We start from the raw sequence: 27,104 nt of genomic DNA, 5'->3' as shown, positions 1-27,104 counted from the left end.
GACAAACCCAGACATGTAACAAACAGTAAGAACAGTAAGTACAAACACTAAGAACAGTAAGTACAAACACTAAGAACAGTAAGTACAATATAATACAATGGTATTTTGGGACGTGTGTCAATTTCCAAAAGCTAAGGTCCATCTGAAAAGGGAAAAATGTGTTTTCCAAGCGAGCAAAGTGACCCATTTGGGGTATCAGGTGGATAAAATAGGTTTACATCGGTAGAGGACAAGGAGAAGGCCATCAAGGAAGCACCAATTCCAATAAATACCATAGAGTTGAAATCCTTCCTGGGTTTGTCAATTATTATGGGAAGTTTATTCTGAATTTATCAAAATCCTTGCTGAACCCCCTTCATACACCACTATGAAAGTACCAAAAATGGGATTGAGTGTTGCCCCAGGTGGAAGCCTTCGAGAAAGTGAAAGAACAGCGGCTGTCGTCCAACTTATTGGCCCATTTTGCCCCCAAAAAGGATCTCATCCTGACATGTGATACTTCCTCTTAAGGGGTTGGAATGGAATTTTCACACCACTGGAAAGACGAATGGAAAGACTTATCGCCATGCACCAGGAGCCCTTTTAGATGTTGACGGAGGTATTTTCAAATCAAAAAGGCGGGATTGCCAGTCTTGTTTGGTGTACAAGAAATTTCACCAGAGTGACTATGGCAGGCATTTCATAATTGTGACCGACCACAAGCCCTTATCGGGACTTATTAAAGAGGATAAGGTAATCCCCACTATTGCCTCTTCCCGGATACAGCATTAGGCCCTGTTACTTGCAGCTTATGAATATCTTTTACAGCAGTGTTTTCAGACTTTATTGTCCGGGACCCATTTTTACCAACTGGCCATTCTTTGGGACCCACGCCGGCCAAACTTCGCGACCCACGCCGGCCGATCTTCGTGACCCGCCATTTTCTCTTACCTTTAATGAGATGAGCCTGGGCTTATTATCTGTAGTCTAGAGTAGCGAAGAATGAGAAATGACTTAATTGAAATAGGCATTATTCTCTCAGAACTGTACAGAGCAGATAAGGAATGTAAGTTTTCCTTAGATGGATGATTTACAGTCTGGGGATATAGTCTGCAAATTACAATGCGACGATTTCAGACATAGATGAGGAGGAATAACTTAACTCAAAGTATTGTTAATATTTTTAATCTCTAAAATTCACTATCATAGAGAGTTCTGCAGGCTCAGCCATTGGGCATGTTCAAGACAGATGCAGGAAGACTGAATTGAATTTTAAAAAAAATCTTCCCTTGGGTCAGCGTGCTGATGTCAGGAGGAGGCAATGTTACTCTCTGGGCTCGCGCACAGATGAGCGGGCACGCATGCGCAGCGGGCCCGCATTATTTTAGCCACTCGCAGCCGGCATTTTTAAAAGTTGGCTGCTGCGACTGAATTCACGTGATCGGGAACGCCGCAATGGATGGCTCCACGACCCTCCCGACACCCGCCCGCAGGTCACGACCCCCACTTTGAAATAAGCGTTTTGCAGCACCCCCCTGGAACGTGAATAGCTAATGCTGATGGCTTGAATAGATTCCCACTGCCCACAAGCCCAGCTCCCTTGCCAGCATTGGAAGAGGTCGCAATGACCTTAAATTAAGAGACTTTACCAGTGTCTGCAAAGCAAATCAAGCCTCAAGGATCCAACACTGTCAAAAATTGAAGCATATGATCCTGAACAGTGGAGTCCGAGAACAACCCTGAGACATTATCAAACCTTAACTGACCAAGAAAGAGGAGCTCAGTGCTGAGGACGGTATTATTCTTTGGGGGTCACCCTTGCCCAGGGTGGCACCTGATTTTAATGGAGCATAATGGCCTCCCTGGTATATCAAAAATGAAAATGCCTGCCAGTGGCTACATCTGGTGGCACAGTCTGGACTCAGACATCACGGACTTGGTGAAGCAGTGCAATTCATGCCAGGAGAATCAAAAACATTCATCAGCCTCCCTACATCCATGGGAGTGGTCAGGCAGGCTATGGGCGTGGACTTTGCCAGGCTTTTTATGGGTTCCATGTTTTGATTCCGGTAGATACACACTCCAAATAGTTGGAGATACACCACATGGGCTCCATAACATCCCACGCAACGATCGATCGAGAAACTCAAACAATTTTTGCATGCATGAAATACCAGAAGTCCTGGTTTCTGACAATGGCACTCCCTTCACCAGTGGCGAGTTCCAGAGCTTCAAGCAATCCAATGGCACCAGACACATCACAACACCACCTTTTCACCTGTCGTCAAATAAGCTGGCGGAACAGGCAGACCTTTAAAATCAGCATGAAAAAATAACCAGCGGCAACCATAGACTCCAAATTGTCACGGTTTTTATTCAATTATAGGTCCACTTCTCACACAACAGCAATTGCTCCAGCTGAACTGTTAATAGGACGGTGGCTTCTTGAGATTAAAGCCTGCTAATCCCAAACCTGATGGGGAGCGGCGGTAGAGCCCCAACAAGAAAATCAGAAAATAAATTCTGACTCTGGGAGAACCAAAAGACTATTAAAGACATGTGATGTGCTCTGTGGTGAAGAACTTCAGAGAATTTCAGCTGGGTCCTTAGAAACATAATGGAGGAAACGGGACCTCATGCCAATGGCTAAAATCCTCGGAATACGGAGGGAGAAACAGACTTGGGGGGGGGGGGGGGGGGGGGTAAAATGGCCACGAAGGACATTGGGGATCATCAATAGTTCGCTCCCTGGGTTCATGGAATATGAATTCCACGATTAAGTGGGCGGTAGCTTGCCCAATAGGACATCTGTAGTGGGAGCTTTGAACCCGCTGTTACAACCTGGACCGCCAACCCGTACATCCCCGGGCTTTGATGTATGTATTACTTTAACAGAAGGATTTGGTTCTGGAAGGCCAGCCTTGGTGAAGTTACCACACTGATAAATAGATAAATCCTCACAATGTGGTCATGGGGCACCTGGCCAATTGACCCCTGAGGCTGGAGCCCGAGTCACGTGCTGCTGCCCAGGGGCCTTCTCCACTACTGGAGTACCCTAGCTGGCCAAATAACTACATTATTTACATTACAAGGGGCATCCATTCCCCCACTCCCGCCTCCCCATCCGCGCCCCCAGAGGAAAATCGATTCATAAATAACTGGTAATAAAACAACCTGAAATAAATAAATGTCATTTTAGCCCCGATAGTTTTACAGGCAAAACAAAGGGCGACTCTTCAGCGAACGGTTGCGGTAAAGACCGGGGGCGGTCCTGGTCGAACGAACTTGATGACTGGATGGGTGGGGGAATGCAATTCGATTGACAGCCGAGACGACCAATCAGCATTGGTTATAGCGCCAGTTACTCTGTAGCACGCGGCTTCTAACCAATCAGCTCGTGCATGGGCGAGGCAACCGTCCGCGAGGTTTGGTTGAGGCGTCAGCCTATGTGGAGAGAACTGCGGGCCGTCCGGGAGAGGTTTGCGACCGAGGGTTGATGTGGAAATTACATATAAAGTACAGCAGTTCGTAATTACCAGAGGTGGAAATCGCGTTCCGTTGGTTCGGAGAAGACTTACGGAAGATGATTCGTTTATTAAGGTTGTTAAATACCTGAACTGTGTTCGTAACCGTCCGCTGGCACTGAGCATGCGCAGCGCAACTGGAGCCTGGAACTGAGCGTGCGCCGTGTTGAGCATGCGCAGTGGCCCATTGTTGACAATTATTTGGCCCTCACTCGCTAACCCCGCCTCTCGCTTGTTAACCCCGCCCCTTCTCCGGCCAAGATGGCGGCAGGTGGCTACGCAGACTTGAGGGAGAAGCTTCAATCGCCTCACCGCGAGAAACAGCGGGTGGCCTCTGCGCCTTATAACGGCCGCAAGCGGAAACTCGAGGCGGAGGACGCTGGCCTGCCGGAGCTGTGTGGCGGCAGCGACGAGTACGAGCATAGCAAGTACCACAGCGACTACGACGACGAGCGGCAAGGAGAAGCCCGGCGGGTGAAGCAGGGCATCCGCCAGGTGCGGCTCTTCACCGCCGACCAGTGTACCCAGATCGAGACGCAAATCGACGACGTGGTTTCCCGGGCCGAGAAGGGCATTTACCGGGACCACACGGTGGATAGGGCCCCGTTACGGAACAAATACTTTTTCGGGGAAGGCTACACGTACGGCTCGCAGCTGGAAAAACGAGGTCCTGGCCAGGAGCGCCTGTACCCCAAAGGAGATGTGGACGATATCCCCGAGTGGGTCCACGACCTGGTCATCAAAAAGCTCGTGGATCACCAGATTATCCCAGAGGGCTTCGTCAACAGCGCCGTCATCAATGACTATCAGCCAGGCGGCTGCATCGTCTCCCACGTGGATCCCATCCATATCTTCGAGAGGCCCATAGTTTCCGTCTCCTTCTTCAGCGACTCGGCTCTCTGCTTCGGCTGCAAGTTCCAGTTCAAACCCATCCGTGTGTCAGAGCCGGTCTACTATTTACCTGTCCGGAGAGGGAGTGTCACTGTACTTAGGTGAGTTGCAGGTGGAATGAGCATCGGTATAGTCACACTGCGTTTGATACGTTTTTCAGGAATGATAGCTCTCCAAACTTTGAATGTTCTTTGCCCTCGAGCGAGGTAATGCGAAAGATACCAGAGTCAGTTCTCCGGTTTCTAGAGGGAAATAAGACTTGTGCCAAAAATACAGTACATGGAGGTAAAAAAAACAACCTTTCCAGTTTCTGTACCACTTTGTATAGTACATATTTATAGTTGCTTACTGTCAGACCAGGGCAGTTATCTCATTCTTAGAATCATACAGTGCTGAAAGAAGCACATTGAAGTTGCTTTCCTATTCGTCCCAGCCTGCTGTTTTACATTTTCTTCCATGCTTCAAAGGTACTTCATTGGATAGGACTTGTCTGACAAACTTAATTGAATGTTTTGGGGCAATAGCTAAAATAGACAGTAAGAAGTCTTACAACGCCAGGTTAAAGTGATTCACCTGAGGAAGGAGCAGTGCTCCGAAAGCTAGTGTTTGAAACAAACCTGTTGGACTTTAACCTGGTGTTGTAAGACTTCTTACTGTGCTCACCCCAGTCCAACGCCGGCATCGCCACATCATAAAGTAGACAGGGCATTATGCTTGAAAGGAAATTGACATGATAGTGAAACATTTTCCATTGGTCAAGCAGTTTAGGGCACAGGGCATAACCTAAAATTACAGCCATGTAATTTAGGACAGAAGTTAAGAAATACTTTATGCAAAGAATGATAAAAGTGTGGTGCACCCCCCAATCATACTCATACACACACACACCCCCCCCCCCCCCCCCCCCTGGCGTGCGCGCACATACATGCACACAATGCTAGCTCAATAATTTTAAATCTGAGACTGAAATTTTTGATGGTTAAGGGTATGAAGGGAGATGGAGCCAAAGTAGGTGGATGGAGTTAGGGTATGGATCAGGTGTGATCTTATTGAATGCTGCAGCAGAGGCTCGAGGGGCTACCCCAGCACCCTAGTAGAATACTTTGGAATTTTTTCTGGCCATGAAAGGTACTGATTAAATGTAACCTTTTCTCCAATCTGTTTTTGAATCTAATTCTAGTTTCCTATTATGTGCTCCGAATTATAACTCCAGAAAGTGTTCTCTGGTTATTAAACCAGGGACTGGTTTAGCACAGTGGGCTAAACAGCTGGCTTGTAATGCAGAACAAGGCCAGCAGCGCGGTTTCAATTCCTGTACCGGCCTCCCCGAATAGGCGCTGGAATGTGGCGATTAGGGGCTTTTCACAGTAACTCCATTGAAGCCTACTTGTGACAATAAGCGATAATTAATTATTTTGTCAATGATCTTAATCTATACCCTCTGGTTGTGGATCTCCCTGTCACAGGCAATAATTTTTCTCCATCTACCCGATCAAAATCTCTGTATAATAGAGATATTCAGAATTAACATTCTAAATAATGTTCAACAAATTTTATTGTGTCTGATTCACATTGGTAATTCTAAACTTAGAATCATACAGTACATAAAGGGTCATTTAGCCCATCCTGTCAGCACAGACAAAACTACACTGAATCTGCGCATCGCACTTTCCAGCACTTGGCCCATAGCCTTTGAGTATTATGACATTTCAAGTGATCATCCAAATACTTTTTAAAGGCAGTGAGGTTTCCTGCCTCTACTATCCTCCCAAGCAGTGCATTCCAGATTTGCACCGCCCTCAGGGTGAAAACAATTTTCCTCAAATCCCCTCTCAACCTCCCACCCCTCACCTTAAAACTATGCCCCTCGTTATGACCATTTACTTAAGGGAACAGCTGCTTTTTGTCCATACCCCTCACTCTTGTACATCGCATCCCCATCCTTCGCTACGCAATAATAACCTGAGCCTATCCACCCACTCTTCATGCCCCATCCCACACAGTATCCTGGTGAATCTCCTCTACACCCTCTCCAGTGCAATCGCAACCTTCCTATAGTGAGGTAACAACTGCACGCAGTACTCCAGCTGTGGCCTAACCAATGTTTTGTACAACTCCAACATAACGTTGCTGATTTCATAATCTATGACATGACAGGGGCGGTAATCCCGGCCCTGGGTCACTGTCCGTGTGGAGTTTACACATTCTCCCTGTGTCTGCGTGGGTCTCACCCACAACCCAAAGATTTGCAGAGTAGGTGGATTGGCCTCACTAAATTGTCCCCTTAACTGGGGGAGAAAAAAAGAATTGGGTACTCTAAATTTATATTTTTTTAATAAACTCTGACTGGTAGGGCAAATGTCCCGTATGTCTTCATAACTATCTTATTAACCTGTCCTGCTGCCTTCAGGGAGTGTGGACAAGTACCCCAAGGTTCTCTGAGCTTCCTAGTGTCATGCTATTCCTTCAGTACCCCCTTGTCTTGTTACATCTTCTAAAATGTACAACCACGCACTTTTCAGGGTTAAATTCCATCTGCCGCTGATTACCCATCTATATCTTTCTGCAACCCAAGACCTCCTTCCTTGCTATTAACCACCCTGTCAATCTTTGTTATCTGCCAACTTACATGACAGCCCCCCCCCCCCCCCCCCCCCCCCACATTCTCCTCTATAATGTTTATATATACCACAAACAATAAGGGACCGCATTAATCTCTGTGGTGCGCCACTGGACACCGGCCTCCAGTCATACAAGCAGCCTTCTACCACCACCCTCTATCTCCTACCACTAAGCCAGTTTTGTATCCAATTTGCCAAGTTACTCTGGATCCCATGTGCTTAAGTCAGATCAGTGTCATGTAAATGTGTGCAATTCAGATCAGTGTCATGTAAATGTGTGCAATGTAATTGGAAGCTAAAATTCCAATCACTAGCACACCGAAGGGTGAAAAGATACACACGGCATGCCACAAATCAGTTTGAATGCAATTTTGCAGCTATAGTTCCTTGCCAAGTAAGGTTTTGATTTGAATGTGTGGAGAAAAGTGAAGGAAAACATTTCTCCTGTGGGACAAAAAGATTGGCAGCTGAGGCTTTGAGGATGCTTTGAACAGCTGGTTGAAGAATGATGTTGGCAGGGGCTAGTGAGTAGATTGCTTGTCTGTATCTCACCATTGAGCCTGCATACCTAGATGCACTGGTCACGGACAGTCTGACCTGCAAAGCCAATTTCCAGGGTAAAATTTTATTTTGTAATCTTTTCACTTTGATGTTTGACCTTGTTTCACACACGGATTATTTTCACGTGCAAATCTCAAGACCTATCATTGTTGATTTATGTTCTCAATTGACAGCTTCTGATTGAATTCTTCCATCTTTCTATTTAATACGATTTATTTTAAAATGTGTGCATCCATATCAACTCTTGTGTGTATTTTCCTGGTTAGTGTTTCTGTATTGAATTAAAGGCCACTGCATGGGGCTCTGCAAATGTTCTAAAAGCTTCAGTTGGTAGACAACTATACATCATGAAATGCTATTTTTCAAAAGTGTATCTTTTTTGAGGCTGTAACATGGACTGAAATATGTCTGACAGATGACTCATTCCAGGATGCAAATATTTAAATAGAACACATCCAGACCTTTTCCTTTTTAAATCCTGTTTTGTCTTTTGAAGCCTGCACTTTGTGCATAGGGAACTACGACTGTATCCAACAAATATAATTGATTTTCTGTTGGTCAAGTTTTGTAATGGGTGACGTGTTCGTATATAGCCAGCCAGCATTGGTATGTATGTCTGTGGTGTATGGCACTACAGTAGGCACTTTGTTACTGCTCTGTAACAGGAAATGTGAAAGGCTTCTGAAAGTCAATAATATTCAGACCTGTCCTAAATAGTGAGTTGGCTGCTGCAGGTAATGTCTATAATTTTCCACACCCGATAGCTTAATGGATAATTAGAACACCCAGTTAATACTGAAGCTTTACGTAAGGTCTTGGTTTGTGCTCAGTTGAGGAGTGTTAATAATAAATTTAGAGTAAGCAATTCAATATTTCTTTTCCAATTAAGGGGTAATTTAGCGTAACCAATCCAGCTACCCTGCACATCTTTGGGTTGTGGGGGCGAAACCCACGCAAACACGGGGAGAATGTGCAAACTCCACACGGACAATGTGCCAGAGCCGGGATCGAAACTGGCACCTCGGCGCCGTTGTGGTGCCCACTGTGCTGCCCTTGAGTGTTTTTTTAATTCATTTACAGGATGTGGGTGTCGCTGGTTAGGCCAGCATTTATTGCCCATCACTAATTGCCCTTCAGAAGGTTGTGGTGAGTTGCCTTCTTGAATCACTGCAGTCCTTGAGGTGTAGGTACGCCCACTGTGCTGTTAGGGAGGGAGTTCCAGGATGTTGTGACAGTGAAGGAACGGTGATAAATTTCCAAGTCTCTCGATATTCAGAGTAGGAAGGAGTCAACCATTGTTTCTTTTGATACTGTATTGGAATATGGGTTTGTCAGGTGGGAACAGCATCTGACCTAGCTAGAATTCTCAGGCTAGTTGTTAACACTGAATTCGCATGAGGAAAATCCATTTCAGTGGTGTATTAGAACCCTTAGGATTATTTCCTGTTGTGATTTGGCACCTTTGGGGAGAATTAAAAGTGTGGGGAAAGGAACTTGCATGTGTTAGAATCGTAGAATTTACGGTGCAGACAGAGGCCATTCGGCCCATCGAGTCTGCACGGCCCTCTGAAAGAGCACCCCACCCAAGCCCACACCTCCACCCTATCCCCATAACCCAGTAACCCGACCCGACACGAAGGGCAATTTAGCATGACCAATCCAACTAACCTGCACATCTTTGGACTGTGGGAGGAAACCAAAGCACCCGGAGGAAACCCATGCACACACTGGGAGAATGTGTTATGGGCCAGGGTTTAGAGAACCCCAAAGTGTATCATGGAGTTCACCTGACCCACCACTTTTATCGATTGTGGTATGGGGAGCACACGGCCTACTCGACAGGTGTGGTACAGCAGAAATGGAAAAGTATTTTTTAAAGCAAAACAATGTTTATTCTATGAACTCAAGTTAACCTTTTTAAAACAAACAGTGAACATCTTAGCAACCATTAATTCAAATACAACCCCCAAAGACTACAGCACAAAGTAATCCTTAATAACTTCCCAAACAACATCCAGAAGACAGAAGAAACACCTTTCAACAGAAGCACATTAGGTTTACATTCACTACTGAAAACCTTTATAATTCTGAATTCACCAAATGATCAAGAGATAGTCTTTTGATGGCAGAGAGAACAGCAGTACACCTACTTGGTCTGGCTTCAGCTCCAACACTGAAAACAAAACTAAAACACACCCTGCAGCAAACCGCCTAAAACGAAAGTAAAAAGTTGACACAGCCCAGCTCCACCCACTCTCTGACATCACTGCAGTAATAAACACCCATTTCTTAAAGGTACTCTCACATGACATTTGTGATTTATACAATCTGTATGCAGGTCTGGAATGGTATTTCCGCAATCCAGGGACCTTGGTTAGGCCTCTCACTTACACTCCCTTCCTTTGCAAACGCATTAATTCTGTTCATTCATTCATTCCACTCAGCACCACTCGTTCAGGGTATAATTGGGATAAGTAGAATAATTGCCAATATTGGAAATCAGAAATACTTGCTTGACTAATTTGTAGATTTCCAACATTTTCTGTTCAATTTGACATTGAGAACTGAGCAGGAATTGAATCAGTCTCTGATGTACAGAATTGTAGATAAGACTGCAAACAACCCACTTGTAAAGCCTGCGCTGGAATATTGTTCAGTCAGTGTGTAGTTCCTGTTCTGAAATTTTTCAGCCTTTTGTACTCTGCCTCCTCATTTTTACCAGGGGGCTTGAGATTCTTGAAGTCATAGATTCATTTTGATGTATTATTACCTGGAAGCTGTGCATGCTACTTAACTTTGTAATTTTAAAAATTCTTTCACGTCCTGTGTATCGTTGGCTAGGCCAGCATTTTTTTATTGTCCATCCTTAATTGTCCTTGATAAGGTGGTGACAAGCTGCCTTAAACAACTAAAGTCCATGTGGTGAGGTACACCCCACAGTGTTGTTAGGAAGGAAATTCCAGGATTTTGACCCAGTGACCAAGTGGCACAGAGGGGAGCTTGCAGATGGTGGCATTCCCATGCATCTGCTGCCCATGGCCTTCTAAATGGTGAGGGTGAGAGGTGGGCTGCTTTGTCCTGGATGGTGTCAAGCTTTTTATGTTGATGGAACTGCACTCATCCAAGCAACTGGAAAGTGTGCATTACATTCCTGACTTGTAGATGGCGGATGGGCTTTGAGGAGTCGGGAGGGAGCCCTGGGAGTCCTCAACGTTGACTCTGGAGCCCGTGAAGTCTCATGGCTTCAGGTTAAATGTGGGTAAGGAAAACTCCTGCTGATTACCATATACTGGCCACCATCAGCTGATGAATCAGTACTCCATGTTGAACACCACTTTGAGGAAGCACTGAAGATGGCAAGAGTGCAGAATATGCTCTGGGTGGGGGACTTCAATGTCCATCACCAAGAGTGGCTCAGTAGTACCACCACACACTGAGCTCGCCGGGTCCTTAAGGACATAGCTGCTGGACTGGGATTGCAGCAGGTGGTGAGGGAACCAACAAGAGGGAAAAAGGTACATAACCTCATCCTTGCCAATCTGCCTGGTGCAGATGCACCTGTCCACGATAGCCTCGGTAAAAGTTACCACTGCACAGTCCTTGTGGAGACAAAGACCCATCTTCACATTGAGGATATTCTCCATCGTGTTGTGTGGCACTACCACTGCTAAATGGGATAGATGTCAAACAGATCTAGCAACTCGACTAGGTATCCATGAGGTGCTGCGGACCATCAGCAGCGGCAGAATTGTATTTAACCACAATCTGCAACCTCATGGCCCGGCATATCCCCCATTCTACCATTACCACCAAGCCAGGGGATCAACCCTGGTTCAATGAAGAGTGCAGGAGAGCATGCCAGGAGCTCAGGCATACCGAAAAATGAGTGTTGACCTGGTGAAGCTGCAACACAGGACTACTTGTGTGCCAAACAGCATAAGCAACAAGTATTAGACAGAGCTAAGTGATTCCACAACAAACGCATCAGATCTAAGCTCTAGTCCTGCCACATCCAGCCCTGAATGGTGCTGGACAATTAAACAACTCTAGAGGAGGAGGCTCCACAAATGTCCCCATCCTCAATGATGGAGGAGCCCAGCACTTGTGTGCAAAAGGCAAAGCTGAGGCATTCACAATATTCTTTAGCCAGAAGTGCCGAGTGGATGATCCATATCAGTCTCCTCCGGAGGCGCCCAGCACAGATGTCGGTCTTCAGCCAAAACAATTCACTCCACGTGATATCAAGAAATGGCTGAAGGCACTGGATATTGCAACGGCTATGGGTCCTGACAATATCCCGGCTATAGTACTGAAGACTTGTGCTCCAGAACTTGCTGCACCCTTAGCCAAACTGTTCCAATACAGCTCCAACACTGGAATATACCTGACAATGTGGAAAATTGCCCAGGTGTGTCCTGTACACAAGAAACAAGACAAATCCAACCCAGCCAATTACCACCCTCAGTCTACTATCCATCGTCAGCAATGTGATGGAAGGAGTCATCAACCATGCTATCAAGCGGCATTTACTCCGCAATAACCTGCTCACGGACGCTCAGTTTGGGTTCCGATAAGGTCACTCAGCTCCTGACCTCATTACGGCCTTGGTTCAAACATGGACGGAAGAACTGAATGCCAGAGGTGAGAGTGACTTCCCTTGACATCAATGCAGCATTTGACCGAGTATGGCATCAAGGAGCCCTTGCTTGAGTCAATGGGAATCAGAGGGAAAGGTTTCCACTGGTTGGAGTCCAACCTAGCACAAAGAAGATGGTTGTGGTGGTTGGAGATCAATCATATCCACTTCAGGACATCACTGCAGGAGTTCCTCAGGATAGTGGGCTAGGCACAACCATCTCCAGATGCTTCATCAATGATCTCCTTCCATCAGAAGTGGGGATACTTGAGGATGACTGCATAATGTTCACCATTCCTGACTCCTCCGATAACAAAGCAGTCCATGTCCAAATGCAGCAAGACCTGGACAATATCCAGGCTTGGGCTGACAAGTGGCAAGTTACATTCGTGTCACGTGCCAGGGAGTGACCATCTCCTACAAGAGAGGATCTAACCACTGCCCTTGACGTCCAATGGCATTACCATTGCTGAATAGCCCACAATCCTGGGGTTACCATTGATCTGAAACTGAACTGGACTAGCCACATTAATACTGTGGCTAACAGGGCAGGTCAAATGCTAGGAATCCTACAGTGAGTAACTCGCCTCCTGACCCAGCAAAGGCTGTCCACCATTTACAAGGCACAAGTCAGGGGTGTAATGGAATACTCCACTTGCCTGGATGAGTGCAGCTCCAACAACACAAGCTCGACACCATCCAGGACAAAGCAGCCCGCTTGATTGCTCCCCCTTCCACACATTCAAACCCTCTACCACCGACGAACAGTAGCAGCCATGTGTACCATCTACAAGAGGCACTGCAGTAACTCACCAAGGTTCCTTGGGCAACACCTTTCAAACCCACTACCATATAGAAGGACAAGAGCAGCAGATACCTGGGAACACCACCACCTGGAGGTTCCCCTCCAAGTACCTCCTTATCCTTACTTGGAAATATATTGGCGCTTCTTAACCGTCGCTGAGGCAACATCCTGGAACTCCCTCCCTAACAGCATAGTGGGTGTACCTACACCTCCAGGACTGCAGGGGTTCAAGAAGGCAACTCACCCTCACCACCACGTTCTGAAGGGCAAGTAGGAATGGGCACAATATGCTGGCCTAACCAGCGGCGCCCACATCCTGTAAATTAATTTTTAAAAATAGAATATCAAGGAGAGATGGTTAGATTCTCTCTTGTTAGTGATGGTCATTGCCTGACACTATAACCGTTTTCCTCTTATCTGCCCAAGCCTTAATGAAGTTCTGATCTTGCGCATGGATTGCATTAGTATGTGAGAAGTCGCAAATGTTGCTGAACATTGTGCAATCATCAGTGAACCCCCCACTTCTGACCTTTTATGATGGATGGAAGATTATTTAATGACGCAGCTGAAGCTGGTTGGGCTTGGGACATTTAAGCTAAGGGACTCCAACAGTGGTATCCTGGGACTGAGATGATTGACCTCTAACGACCACAGCCATTTTCCTTTGCGCAATGTATGACGATCAATGGAGACTTTTCCCCCTGATTCCCATTAACTCCAGTTTTGCTCAGGCATCTTGATGCCACACTGTCAATTGTTGCATTGATGTCAAAAGCTGTTACGCTCATCTCCGCTCTGGAGTTGCCTGCCCACATTTGGATTAAGGCTGTAAGGAGGTTAGGAGCTGAGTGGCCCTGGCAGAACCCAACTGAGTGACATTTAGCAGGTTTCTGACTAAATGTCACTTGATAGCACTGTTGATGACCCTTTCCATCATTTGGTTGATGATAGACTGATGGGGCAGTAATTGGCCAGGTAGGATTTGTCCAGTTTTTTGTGTACAGGACATAACCTGGGCAGTTTTCTCCATTGGTGGGTAGATGCCAATGTTGTAACTGAACTGGAACACTTGGCGGAGGGCACAACTGGCTCTGGAGCACAAGTCTTCAGTACTTTTGCCGGTCCACAGCCTTTGTAGTATCAGGTGCCTTCAGCTGCTTCCTGATACATGTGGAATGAATCAAATTGACTGAAGATTGACATCTGTGATGTTCTCTTTTTGGAGGCGGTCCAAGGTGGATCATTCACTCGGCACTTAATGGCTGAAGAATGTTGCAAGCCTTGCAGTGATGTGCTGGATGACTCCATCATTGAGGGTAGGGATATTAGTGGAACTGCCTCCTCCTGTTCGTTTAATTATTCACCTCTGTTCAGGACTGCAGACCTTGGATCTGATCAGTTGGTTGTGGCATTCCTTAGCTCTGTCTATCGCATGCTTCATTTGCGGTTTGGCATGCAAGTAATCCTGTGCTGTACATCCACCAGTTTGTCGCATCATTTAAAAAAAAATAATAATAATAATTTAAGGAACCAATTCATTTCCTTCTCGATTGTGCTTGTATACAATGCTGTTGCTGACTGCCCATAGTGCCTCCTGTTTGCTCGATTTCTTCAAAATCTCTCCCATTTAGCACGGTGGTAGCGCCACACACAATCCATAGTATCCTCGCTGTGAAGACGGGACTTTGACTCTACAAGCACCGTGCAGCAGTCGGTGTCAGCAATGCTGTCATGGACATCTGACAGTTAGATTGGCGCCAGCAATGCTGTCATGGTCATCTGTGACAGATTGATGAGGACGAGGTCAAGTAGGTTCTTCCCTCTTGTTGGTTCCTCACCATCGGCTGCAAACCCAATCTAACAGCTATGTCCTTGAGGACTCAGCCAGCTGGGTCAGTGGTTGTGCCATTGAGCTGCTCTTGGTATTGGACAATGCAGTCTCCCACCCAGAGTATATTCTGTGCCCTAGCCTCCCTTGGTGCCTCCTCCAAGTGCTGTTCAACATTGAGAAGTACTGATTAGCTATGGGGAGATGGTAGGTGGTGATCAACAGGAGGTTTCCTTGCCCATGTTTGACCTTTATGACCTGAGACTTCCAGAGTTAAGAAATCCCAGGGCAAATCTCTGCTGATGATGGTGGTGCCTGGTACATTGTCTGTAAGTTATGATTCCATGAGTGACTATGTCAGGTTGTTGCTTGACTAGTCTGTTGGACAGCTCTACCAATTTTGACACACGCCTCCAGAAGTTAGTATGGAGGAATTTGTATGGTCAACAAAGTTAGGTTTGCTGTTGTTATATCTGGTGCCTATCATGATGGCAGCAGGTCTGTCTGGCTTCATTCCTTTTCGTAGACCTTTTCGCAGTTTAATGCAAATGAGTGGCTTGTTAGGGCATGAGAGTTACCACATTGCTGTGGTCTGGAGTCGTATGTCAGCTAGACCAGGTAAGGATAGCAGATTTCCTTCTCTAGAGAACGTTCATGAACCATATAAACCTTTATGACAATGCATGGTCATGATTACCAAAAAAGGCTTTATTTAAATTCAGAGTGATGAACAGAATTTTAGTTCAACCAGCTGTCGTTTGATTCGAACCCAGGGCCCCAGAGCATTAGTCTGGGCCTCTGGATTACTTTTATTAAAAATTTGAAGTGCCCAATTTTCTTTTCCAATTAAAGTGCAATTTAGTGTGGCCAATCCGCCTATCCTGCACATCTTTGGGTTGTGGGGGTGAGACCCACGCAAATACGGGGAAAATGTGGCGATGTCTGTCTGGTTTAAGGAGAAACTGGAGAAGCACATGAGGATTGGATTTGTTTATTGTCACGTGTACCGAGGTACAGTGAAAAGTATTTTTCTGCGAGCAGCTCAATAGATCATTAAGTACATGAGAAGAAAAGGGAATAAAAGAAAATACATAATAGGGCAACACAACATATACAATGTAACCACATAAGCACTGGCATCGGATGAAGCATACACGGTGTAGTGTTAATGAAGTCAGTCCATAAGAGGGTCATTTAGGAGTCTGGTGACAGTGGGGAAGAAGCTGTTTTTGAGTCTCTTCGTGCGTGTTCTCAGACTTCTGTATCTCCTGCCCGATGGAAGAAGTTGGAAGAGTGAGTAAGCTGGGCGGGAGGGATCTTTGATTATACTGCCTGCTTTCCCCAGGCAGCGGGAGGTGTAGATGGAGTCAATGGATGGGAGGCAGGTTTGTGTGATGGACTGGGCGGTGTTCACGACTCTCTGAAGTTTCTTGCGGTCCTGGGCCGAGCAGTTGCCATACCAGGCTGTGATGCAGCCTGATAGGATGCTTTCTATGGTGCATCTGTAAAAGTTGGTAAGAGTCAATGTGGACATGCCGAATTTCCTTAGTTTCCTGAGGAAGTATAGGCGCTGTTGTGCTTTCTTGGTGGTAGCGTCGACGTGGGTGGACCAGGACAGATTTTTGGAGATGTGCACCCCAAGGAATTTGAAACTGCTAAACATCTCCACCTCGGCCCCGTTGATGCTGACAGGGGTGTGGACAGTACTTTGCTTCCTGAAGTCAATTACCAGCTCTTTAGTTTTGCTGGCATTGAGGGAGAGATTGTTGTCGCTACACCACTCCACTAGGTTCTCTATCTCCCTCCTGTATTCGGACTCATCGTTATTCGCGATCCGGCCTACTATGGTTGTATTGTCAGCAAACTTGTAGATGGAGTTGGAACCAAGTTTTGCCACGCAGTCGTGTGTGTACAGGGAGTAGAGTAGAGTAGGGGGCTAAGTACGCAGCCTTGCGGGGTACCGGTGTTGAGGACTATTGTGGAGGTGGTGTTGTTGTTCATTCTTACTGATTGTGGTCTGTTGGTCAGAAAATCGAGGATCCAGTTGCAGAGTGGGGAGCCAAGTCCTAGGTTTTGGAGCTTTGATATGAGCTTGGCTGGGATTATGGTGTTGAAGGCAGAGCTGTAGTCAATAAATAGGAGTCTAATGTAGGAGTCCTTGTTTTCGAGATGCTCTAGGGATGAGTGTAGGGCCAGGGAAATGATGTATGATGTGGACCGGTTGCAGCGGTATGCGAATTGCAGTGGATCAAGGCGTTCTGGGAGTATGGAGGTGATGCGCTTCATGATCAACCTCTCAAAGCACTTCATTATGACTGAAGTCAGGGCCACTGGTCGGTAGGCATTGAGGCACGTTGCCTGGTTCTTCTTTGGCACTGGTATGATGGTGGTCTTCTTGAAGCAGATGGGGACCTCGGAGCAGAGCAGGGGCAGGTTAAAGATGTCTGCGAACACATCTGCCAGCTGGTCCGCGCAGGCTCTGAGTGCACGACCAGGGATCCCGCCTGGGCCCGTCGCCTTCCGAGGGTTCGCTTTCAGGAAAACCAATCTGACTTCGGAAGCTGTGATGGTGGGTTTGGGTGAATTATGGGCTGCTGGGGCACTCGCCAGCGGATTGTTGGTTACCTGCTCGAACCGAGCATAGAATGCATTGAGTTCATCGGGGAGGGGTGCGCTGCTGCCAGAGATGCTGTTTGGCTTCACTTTGTAGCCCGTTGTGTTGTTTAGTCCTTGCCACAACTGCCGAGAGTCTGTCTGTGTCTCTAGCTTGGTTTGATATTCTCTCTTGGCATTCTGGGTGGCTTTGCGGAGGTCGTACCTGGATTTCTTGTATAGGTCAGGGTCGTCTGCCTCGAACGCCTCCGATTTGTCCTTCAGTAGGGAGTCAATCTCGCGATTGCGCCATGGTTTCCGGTTGGGGAACGCACGTACTGTTTTATTTGGCACGCAGTCGTCCACACATTTGCTGATGAATTCTGTGACGGTGGTGGCATACTCATTTAAGTTGGTCGCTGAGTTCTTAAATATGGACCAGTCCACTGTCTCTAAGCAGTCACGTAAGAGCTCTTCTGTCTCCTCTGACCAGCACTGCACGATCTTCTTAGCTGGATTCTCCCGCTTGAGTTTCTGCTTGTATGCCGGGAGAAGGAGCACTGTCTTATGGTCTGATTTCCCAAAGTGCGGTCGGGGGATGGAACGGTAGGCGCCCTTGATTTTTGAGTAGCAGTGGTCAAGAGTGTTGTCGTCCCTGGTGGGACAGGAGATGTGCTGGTGGAATTTTGGCAGTACACCCTTGAGGTTGGCCTTGTTTCGTAGTTGTGTTCTGTTTCGTAGTTGTTTATTACTGTGTATAATTGAATAATATGTTGATTGGTTAGATAAAGAAAGGTGAAAGATGCATAAACACCAACATAGACCGATTGGGCTGAATGATTTGTTTGTGTGGTGTAAATACTATGTAAATCAATTGCAAAACCATGTGAGCTCCTAATTCAAAAATGTCACTATCAATGCTCGCAGGGTGCTGGGGTTTATCTCGGCAGATAGAGAATGGTTGGGAACAATTTTTTTTGTTCACTGCTGCACTGATCATTAAATGAGATTGGACATGTTGGATGGAGGCCTGCAGGTTAAATTGTTCTTTAACTTTTAGCTGAGTCGAATTGGTGTGGCAGTTGTCAGACTAGTAATAGAAGTCAACTACTATACCATGTTTTATTTGGAATTCCTATGAAAGAAACACTCTTAATCATTGTGTATATATTTGGAATTCTGGAGGAGGTACTTCAGATTTAATATAATAGTTTTGTATTGTTCCTCAGAAATTTTTGTTGATCGATTAAGTTGGCTTCATATAAAATTAAACACCGAACATTACTGGTTAAAGACAACTAGTACTTATAAGGCAATAATTCAGTTTACTAGCTGTTGTGTAATAAAATTGTGTCGAGTTACACTTTCATCAGCTTTGGACTACCTCACTCTGTCACTGTTCTTGCCTTTTTAAAAATATATATTTTTATTCTCCTTTTTCACATTTTCTCCCAAATTTACACCCAACAATAATCAGTAACAAATGCAATGTCAATCTCCATATCGATAACAACGATCCCATCCCCCCCACCAAACCCCCAAACATTAGCCCACATGTTAACATAAACAAATGACAAAAAGGAATCAGGAGTCCCCTATAGTCACCATTAACATATACAGTCCTCAGCATTCTCTTCCCCCCCCCCCCCCCCCCCCCCCATCCCAATGTTCAATGTAATCCAATTCTTGAAAGTGCATAATGAATAACGTCCATGAATTGTAGAACCCCTCCATCCTTCCCCTCAGTTCAAATTTGACCTCCTCAAGAGTCAAGAATTCCAGCAGGTCCCCACGCCAGGGCACAGGGTAGAGAGGTTGATCTCCATCCTGACAGGATCTGTCTTCGGGCGATCAATGAGGCGAAGGCTACAACATCTGCCTCCGCACCTGTTCCCCAACCCTGGCTGGTCCGACACCCCGAATATGGCCTCCTGGTGGCCCGGGTCCAGTTTCACGTGCACCACTTTAGAGATTACCCTAAAAACCTCCTTCCAGTTTTGGACAGGACCAAAACGTATGAACATATCCCCCCTGCAACGTTGGTTTTGCCTTTTCAAAGTGCTCATAATCTTTTAGCCACATTCCCAGTTCAGTATTTCCTTTGATCCCCTTTTGTTTTCGTGCTCTGATTCCCCACTGTTGATGGTATAACATGCACCTAAATTCAGCTTCCCTCCCTCTCAACAGATTCTCCCCATCATTTCCTCAACTTCACCTTCCGCATAGATTTCCATCCAAATCTATGGCTGCCCCTGCCTCTAGAGCCACTTAAGGACCTCAGAGCTCCATCCCTGGCCCTCTTCTATTTTATTATCCACATGCTATCCTTTGGTACTATCTGCAAATTTTCTCATGTTCACTAATGATGCATCAGCTCCTCTCCTTCACTGAAACCATTGACTTGGGGCTATTGCTGTACTTATCAATTGCCAATCTGACATTAAATCCTGAATAAAATGTTGAACTTTCTACGTGTGTTGACAGAATTGAATCTGAATGGTTCACTTGTGTGATTTCAAACTTTGCAATTTTTTATTTATTCAGCTAAACTGATGGCACAGGCTCCAACTCCATATTCTGTTTAACCCTGAGTTAACATTCCTACTCTATATCCGGTTACTGTCTTCCATTTATACACCAGACCAATTTATAACATTTAATTCGTTTGATAATAAAACATTCATCCCAACCTGCAACATCCCAGTTATCAGTCCCTCGAATGCTCTCTTCACCACCTATCCTTTACAAACTTTAGCAAATCCAGAATTCTGGTTCATGTCATCTTGGAAAGAACATTGGGAGTCTTCTCATCCAGTTCCTCTGGATCCTTGTGCCTCACTGACTTCTTCATTGGTTGCAGTCATACCTAGCACAAAGGAAGATGGTTATGATTATTATATGTCAGTCATCTCAGTCCCAGGACATTAATTATTATATGTCAATCATCTCAGTCCCAGGACATTATTGCAGGAGTTTTTTGGGGTTCCTCAGCCGAGGCCCAACCATTTTCAGCTGATTTAACAATGCCCTTCCACCATCATAATGTCAGATGTATGTATGTTCACTGATGATTGCACAATGTTCAGTACTATTCACAACTCTTCAGATGCTAAAGCAATTCCATGTCCATACGTAGTAAGTTCCAAATAACATTCAGGCTTGGGCTGGCATGTGGCAAGGAACATTGCCTAGCACTTGTGAGTCACGGGTGACCATTTCCAGCAGAAGAGAATCTAACCACCTCCCCACAATGTTCAATCTTATCAACATCCAGGGGATTACCATTGACCAGAAACTGACCTGGACTAGCCATATAAATATGGTGGCTACATGTGCAGGTCAGAGGTTGGAAGTTCTATGGCAAGTAACCACCACCTGACTCCAAAATCCTATCCACCAGCACAAGTCTGAAGTGTAATGAAATACTCTCCACTTGCCTGAAAGAGTGCAGCTCCAACAATGCACAAAGCTCAACAACATCTAGGAGAAAGCAACCTGCTTAATTGGCACCCCATCCACCACCTTGAGCATTCACTCCCTTCGCCACTGACACAAAGTGGCAGTAGCGTATGCCATCTACAAGATGCACTGCAGCAACTCAGCAAGGCTCTTTTGACATTACCTTCTAAACCTGTGGACTCTGCAACCTGGAAGGACAAGGGCAGCAGCTTCATGGGAGCATCACCACCTGCAAGTTCCTTTCCAAGCCACACGCCATCCTGACTTGGCCATGTCGTTCCTTCACTATCACTGGATCAAAGTCCTGGAACTTCCTCCCTAATAGCATTGCAAGAATACCCACTGCAGTTCAAGAAGGTCGTTCATCGCCACATTCTCAAGGGCAATTAAGGATGGGCAACAGGGGTGGTGCAGTGGTTTGCACTGCTGCCTCACGGTGCTGATCCCGGCCCTGGGTCACTGTCCGTGTGGAGTTTGCATATTCCCCCGTGTCTGTGGGTCTCACCCCCGCAACCCAAAGATGTGCTGGGGGGGTGGATTGGCCATGCTAAATTGCCCCTTATTTGTAAAAAATAATTGGGTGCTCTAAATTTATTTTAAAAAAGGATGGGCAACAAACATCAGCCTTGCAAGTGATACCCACATCCTGTTAAATAATAAAGAAAACACAGATTTGAGTATGATTTCTTACAGATTGTATCTATTTTAGGTGTTGTCACTAATAAAATGTGTCAAGTAAAAATTCTGGGAAGAACCAGTAGGTTTAGTTAACCCATTCAGGAATGTATTTTCATAGTAAAACATTATTTTGTTAGTACTGTACTTTTTTAAAAAACATTCACTTAAAGACTTATTTTCATTGACTTGACTGATTCTAATGACTTCAATGTGGTGGTGCAAAATGCATTCAAGTAGTCAAATGTTGGTACTCTCTTACTCTTTTACCTGATACTTCTTACTTTGATTTCTTGTGTTGAACTTCAACTTCATGTCATTTAAGCACAGAGTGCAGTGGGCTAGCCCTGCTGCCTCGCAGCGCCGAGGTTCCAGGTACGATCCGGGATCTGGATCACTGTCCGTGTGGAGTTTGTACATTCTCCCTGTGTGTGCGTGGGTTTCCTCCGGGTGCTCCGGTTTCCTCCCACAGTCCAAAGATGTGCGGGTTAGGTGGATTGGCCATGATAAATTGCTCTTCGTGTCCAAAGTTTCCCTTCGTGTTGGGTGGGGTTATGGGGATAAGGTGGAGGTGTTGACTGTGGGTAGGGTGCTCTTTCCAAGAGCCAGTGCAGACTCGATGGGCCGAATGGCCTCCTTCTGCACTGTAAATTCTATGAAAACCCAAAAATGTGCAGGCTAGGTGGATTGGCCACACTAAATTGCCCCTTAATTGGAAAAAATGAATTGGGTACTCTAAAATTTATAAAGGTACTCTAAAATTTATTTAAAAAAGAAAAATAAACTTCATGTTATTTATTATTTCAAAATGTATAATTATTTATAGTCTCAGGATTTTGGAATAGAATCTGTAAGGTAATCACATTTTTATTTGTGGGGCTGTGCATCCTGAGTGCTAGAGCACGTTGTTTCAAATTCTGCCTTCTGTATCTTTCCTGTATTTGTTAGTTTAGAAATGCAATTGTTCTGTTGCTTTTTGCTGCTGGAAAAGCAGTTTCATCACTTGGATCACAGATTTCCATTGAGTAACTGACACTGACTGCAGTTGCTTTTTGCTGATGGAAAAGCAGTTTCATCACTTGGGTCACAGATTTATATTTGGTAACTGACATTGTCATTGCTAATTAGACTGAGTGTCCCATGGCAGTGTAGTGATATTGTCACTGGGCTAGTAATCCAGAGACCCAGGGTAATGCTCTGAGAGCCAGGGTTCAAATCCAAGCATAGTAGCTAGTGAAATTTGAATTATAAAAAAATCTGGAATTAAGTCTATTGATCACCATTAAACCATTTTTGATTGATTTTTTTTTAAACTATCTGATTCACTAATGCCCTAAGGGAAGAAAATATCTTGTCTTTGCCTGGCCGACACGTGACTCCAGATCCACAGCAATGTGGTTGACTCTTAAATGTCCTCCGGGCTGGGTAATAAATGCTGGCCAGCCAGCGATGTCCACATCCCAAGAACAAATTTTTTTTTATTTTTTAATATTTTATTAAAATTTTTCAAACAAACATTTTTCCGTTTTTACAACTCAACCAGGTATTATACATTAACTGGCAAATAACATTATTTAAATAATATAGTGAACTAATAACGACAACTAAACAAGAAAAAACAAATAACAAAAACACAAAATAGTGCTCTTTCTCTCCCCCCCCCCCCCCCCCACCGGGTTGCTGCTGCTGCCATTTCTATCTTTTCATTATCGTTCCGCGAGATAGTCAAGGAACGGTTGCCACCACCTGGAGAACCCCTGAACCGATCCTCTCAACGTAAATTTTATCCATTCCAATCTTATGAACCCTGCCATGTCGTTTATCCAGGCCTCCACGACCCATACCCCAGAAATCACTCTGTCTTGGATCCCCTGCGTCGGGAGCTGCGGAAATTCCCTTACCTGTTGCCTTGCAAATGCCCTCACTTGCATATACCGGAAGGTGTTCCCCGGGGGCAACTTATATTTTTCTTCTAGCGCTCCCAGACTTGCAAACATCTCGTCTATAAACAGGTCCCTCAACTTCCTAATTCCTGCTCGTTGCCAACACTGGAACCCCCCACCCATCTTCCCTGGGACAAACCTGTGGTTATTCCTTATCGGGGACCACACCGAGGCACCCATCACTCCCCTGTGTCGCCTCCACTGCCCCCAGATCCTCAAGGTTGCCACCACCACTGGATTTGTGGTGTACCTTTTCGGGGAGAACGGCAGCGGCGCCGTCACCAGCGCTTTTAGGCTCGTTCCCTTACAGGACGCCATCTCCAGCCTCTTCCACGCTGCTCCCTCTTCCTCCCTCATCCACTTACAGACCATCGACACATTGGCGGCCCAGTAGTAGTCGCTCAAACCCGGCAGTGCCAGTCCCCCTCTGTCCCTACTACACTGCCGGAACCCCCTCTTTACGCTCGGGGTCTTTCCTGCCCACACAAAGCTAGTAATGCTCCTGTCTATTTTTTTTTTTTTTTAAGGCCTTTGTGATCAGAATGGGGAGGCACTGAAACACGAAAAGAAACCTCGTGAGGACCACCATTTTAGCTGCCTGCACTCTCCCGCCAACGATAGCGGCACCATATCCCACCTCTTAAAGTCCTCCTCCATCTGCTCCACCAATCGCGTCAGGTTAAGTCTATGCAGGGTTCCCCAGTTCCTGGCCACCTGGATCCCCAGGTATCGGAAGTTCCTTTCCACTCTCCTCAGCGGCAGAGCATCTATCCCCCTTCCCTGTTCCCCGGCGTGCATTACAAAAAGCTCGCTCTTCCCCATATTTAGTTTGTATCCCGAGAACTCTCCAAACTCCTTAAGTATCTGCATTACTTCTGGCATCCCCTCTACCGGGTCCGCAACGTATAACAGTAGATCATCTGCGTAGAGCGACACTCTGTGCTCCTCTCCCCCTCTAAGCACCCCCCTCCACTTCTTAGAATCCCTCAGGGCTATGGCCAGTGGTTCAATTGCCAACGGGGACAGGGGACACCCTTGTCTTGTACCCCTATGTAGCCGAATATACCCCGATCTTTGCCGGTTTGTAACTACGCTTGCCGCCGGGGCCCTATATAAGAGTCTGACCCATCCAATAAACCCCTCCCCGAACCTCTTCAGCATCTCCCACAGATAGTCCCACTCCACCCTATCGAATGCCTTCTCTGCATCCATCGCCGTCACTATCTCTGCCTCCCCCTCCGGTGAGGGCGTCATCATCACCCCCAGCAACCTTCGTACATTAACATTCAGTTGTCTCCCCTTTACAAACCCTGTCTGGTCGTCATGCACCACCCCTGGGACGCAGTCCTCTATCCTTGTCGCCATCACTTTTGCCAGCAGTTTGGCATCTACATTTAGGAGTGAGATAGGCCTGTATGACCCGCATTGCGGCGGGTCCTTGTCTCGTTTCAGGATTAGCGATATCGTCGCCTCCGACATTGTCGGGGGTAGCAGCCCCCTTTCCTTGGCCTCATTAAAGGTTCTCGCCAAGAGCGGGGCCAACAGATCCATATACTTCCTGTAGAATTCCACCGGAAACCCGTCTGGTCCCGGGGCCTTCCCTGCCTGCATGTTCCCCAGTCCTTTAATCACCTCATCCACCTCGATTGGCGCCCCCAGACCTGCCACCTCCTGCCCCTTCACCTTCGGGAACCTTAACTGGTCCAGAAAGTGTAACATTCCTCCTTTTCCCCCCGGGGGTTGGGACTTATATAGCCTCTCATAAAAGGTCTTGAACACCTCGTTCACCTTCCCAGCTCCATATTTCCCGTTTCGTCCCTAACTCCCCCGATCTCTCTCGCCGCCATCCTCTTCCGAAGTTGGTGGGCCAACTGCCGACTCACCTTTTCCCCATACTCATATTGCATCCTTCCTCCACTGTGCCTCTGCCTTTCCTGTGGTCAACAGGTCAAACTCCGTCTGTAGTCTTTGTCTTTCTCTGTATAGCACTTCGTCTGGGGCCTCCGCATATTTTTTATCCACCCTCAAAATTTCCCCCATTAATCTCTCTTTCTTTGCCCTCTTGTTTCCCCTTGTGGGCTCTGATGGAGATCAGCTCTCCTCTAACCACCGCATTCAGCGCTTCCCATACTACCCCCACCTGGACCTCCCCATCGTCGTTGACCTCCAAGTATCGCTCAATACACCCCCTCACCCTTCCGCAGACCCCCTCGTCCGCCACTGGTCCCATATCTAGTCGCCAGAGTGGGCGCTGCTCCCCTTCCTCTCCTAGTTCCAATTTCACCCAATGCGGGACGTGGTCTGAAATGGCTATGGCCGAGTACTCTGTTCCTGCCACTTTCGGGATCAGTGCCCTTCCCAAAACGAAAAAGTCTATCCGGGAGTATACCTTATGGACGTGGGAGAAGAAAGAGAACTCTTTAGCCATCGGCCTGGCGAATCTCCACGGATCCACTCTCCCCATTTGTTCCATAAATCCTTTAAGCAACTTGGCCGCTGCCGGCCTTCTCCTGGATCTGGACCGGTCTAGCCCTGGATCCAGCACCGTATTAAAATTCCCCTCTCTCTCTCTCTTTTCCCCCCCCCCAAATTACCAAGCTTCCCACCTCCAGGTCCGGGATGCGTCCCAGCATTCGCTTCATGAATCCCGCGTCATCCCAGTTCGGGGCATATACATTCACCAGCACAACCGCCTCTCCCTGCAGTCTGCCACTCACCATCACATATCTGCCCCCACTGTCCACCACTATATTCTTAGCCTCGAATGATACACATTTCCCCACCAATATTGCCACCCCTCTATTCTTCGCGTCCAACCCTGAGTGGAATACCTGTCCCACCCATCCTTTTCTTAATCTAACCTGATCCGCCACCTTCAGGTGTGTCTTCTGGAGCATGACTACGTCTGCCTTCAGTCTCTTTAAGTGCGTAAACACCCGTGCCCTCTTAATCGGCCCATTTAAGCCTCTCTCATTCCACGTCATCAGCCGGATTGGGGGGGCCATTCACCCCCCCCCCCCTCGTCGACTAGCTATCCCCTTTTTTAGGCCATTTCCCCATCCAGGTCCCGCGCACCCGTCCATCCCCCAGGCAGCGCCTTCCCGCCCCGGTCACCTCATCTCTTACCAGCTCCCCCTTGCCCTCAGCAGCAGCAACCCAGTTAATTCCCCCCCCCCCCCCCGCTAGATCCCTCTCTAGCTTGGTTACTCCCCCCATATTGCTTCCGGTAGTCAGCTAACTCTGGCTGACCTCGGCTTCCCCCGTTCACTCTTTGACCTCCCTGCGTGTGGGGCTCCCTTCCGTCCTGTGCCCGTTTCCCCGCTATAATTTCCATAGCGCGGGAAAATACCCGCGCATTCCTCTCAGCCCCGCCCCCTATGGCGCAGTTCCTTCATTCCCCTTCCCTGTCCCTTTTCCCACCGGCGCCCACATTTCTTCGTGTGTTTCTCTCTCCCCCCCCCCCCCCCCCCCCCATCGGGGGGAGAGAAATTCCCCGTCCAACATTACTGTACAATAGCCCTCCCCTTTCCCCACTTTACATTCCTGTATCACCAGCTGCTTCTCTCCAAACACCAAACTGTCAAATCTAG

General features: G+C 46.8%; 1 protein-coding gene across 1 annotated transcript in view; it reads left to right on the top strand.

Moving 5' to 3' along the window:
* Nucleotides 1-3,401: 3,401 nt before the first annotated feature.
* The window catches only part of alkbh5 (alkB homolog 5, RNA demethylase), a 45,371-nt gene continuing 21,668 nt past the window's right edge, over nt 3,402-27,104 (top strand). Inside the window, exon 1 of the mRNA XM_072481240.1 lies at nt 3,402-4,495. Within this exon, the coding sequence (XP_072337341.1) occupies nt 3,765-4,495 (731 nt within the window). The 5' untranslated portion in view covers nt 3,402-3,764. The remainder of the gene's footprint in view (nt 4,496-27,104) is intronic.

The sequence above is a fragment of the Scyliorhinus torazame genome, chromosome 17 (genome assembly GCF_047496885.1).
Source record: "Scyliorhinus torazame isolate Kashiwa2021f chromosome 17, sScyTor2.1, whole genome shotgun sequence".
NCBI lineage: Eukaryota > Metazoa > Chordata > Chondrichthyes > Carcharhiniformes > Scyliorhinidae > Scyliorhinus > Scyliorhinus torazame.
Note: the sequence above shows the minus strand (reverse complement) of the source record. Positions and strands in the feature narration are given on the sequence as shown.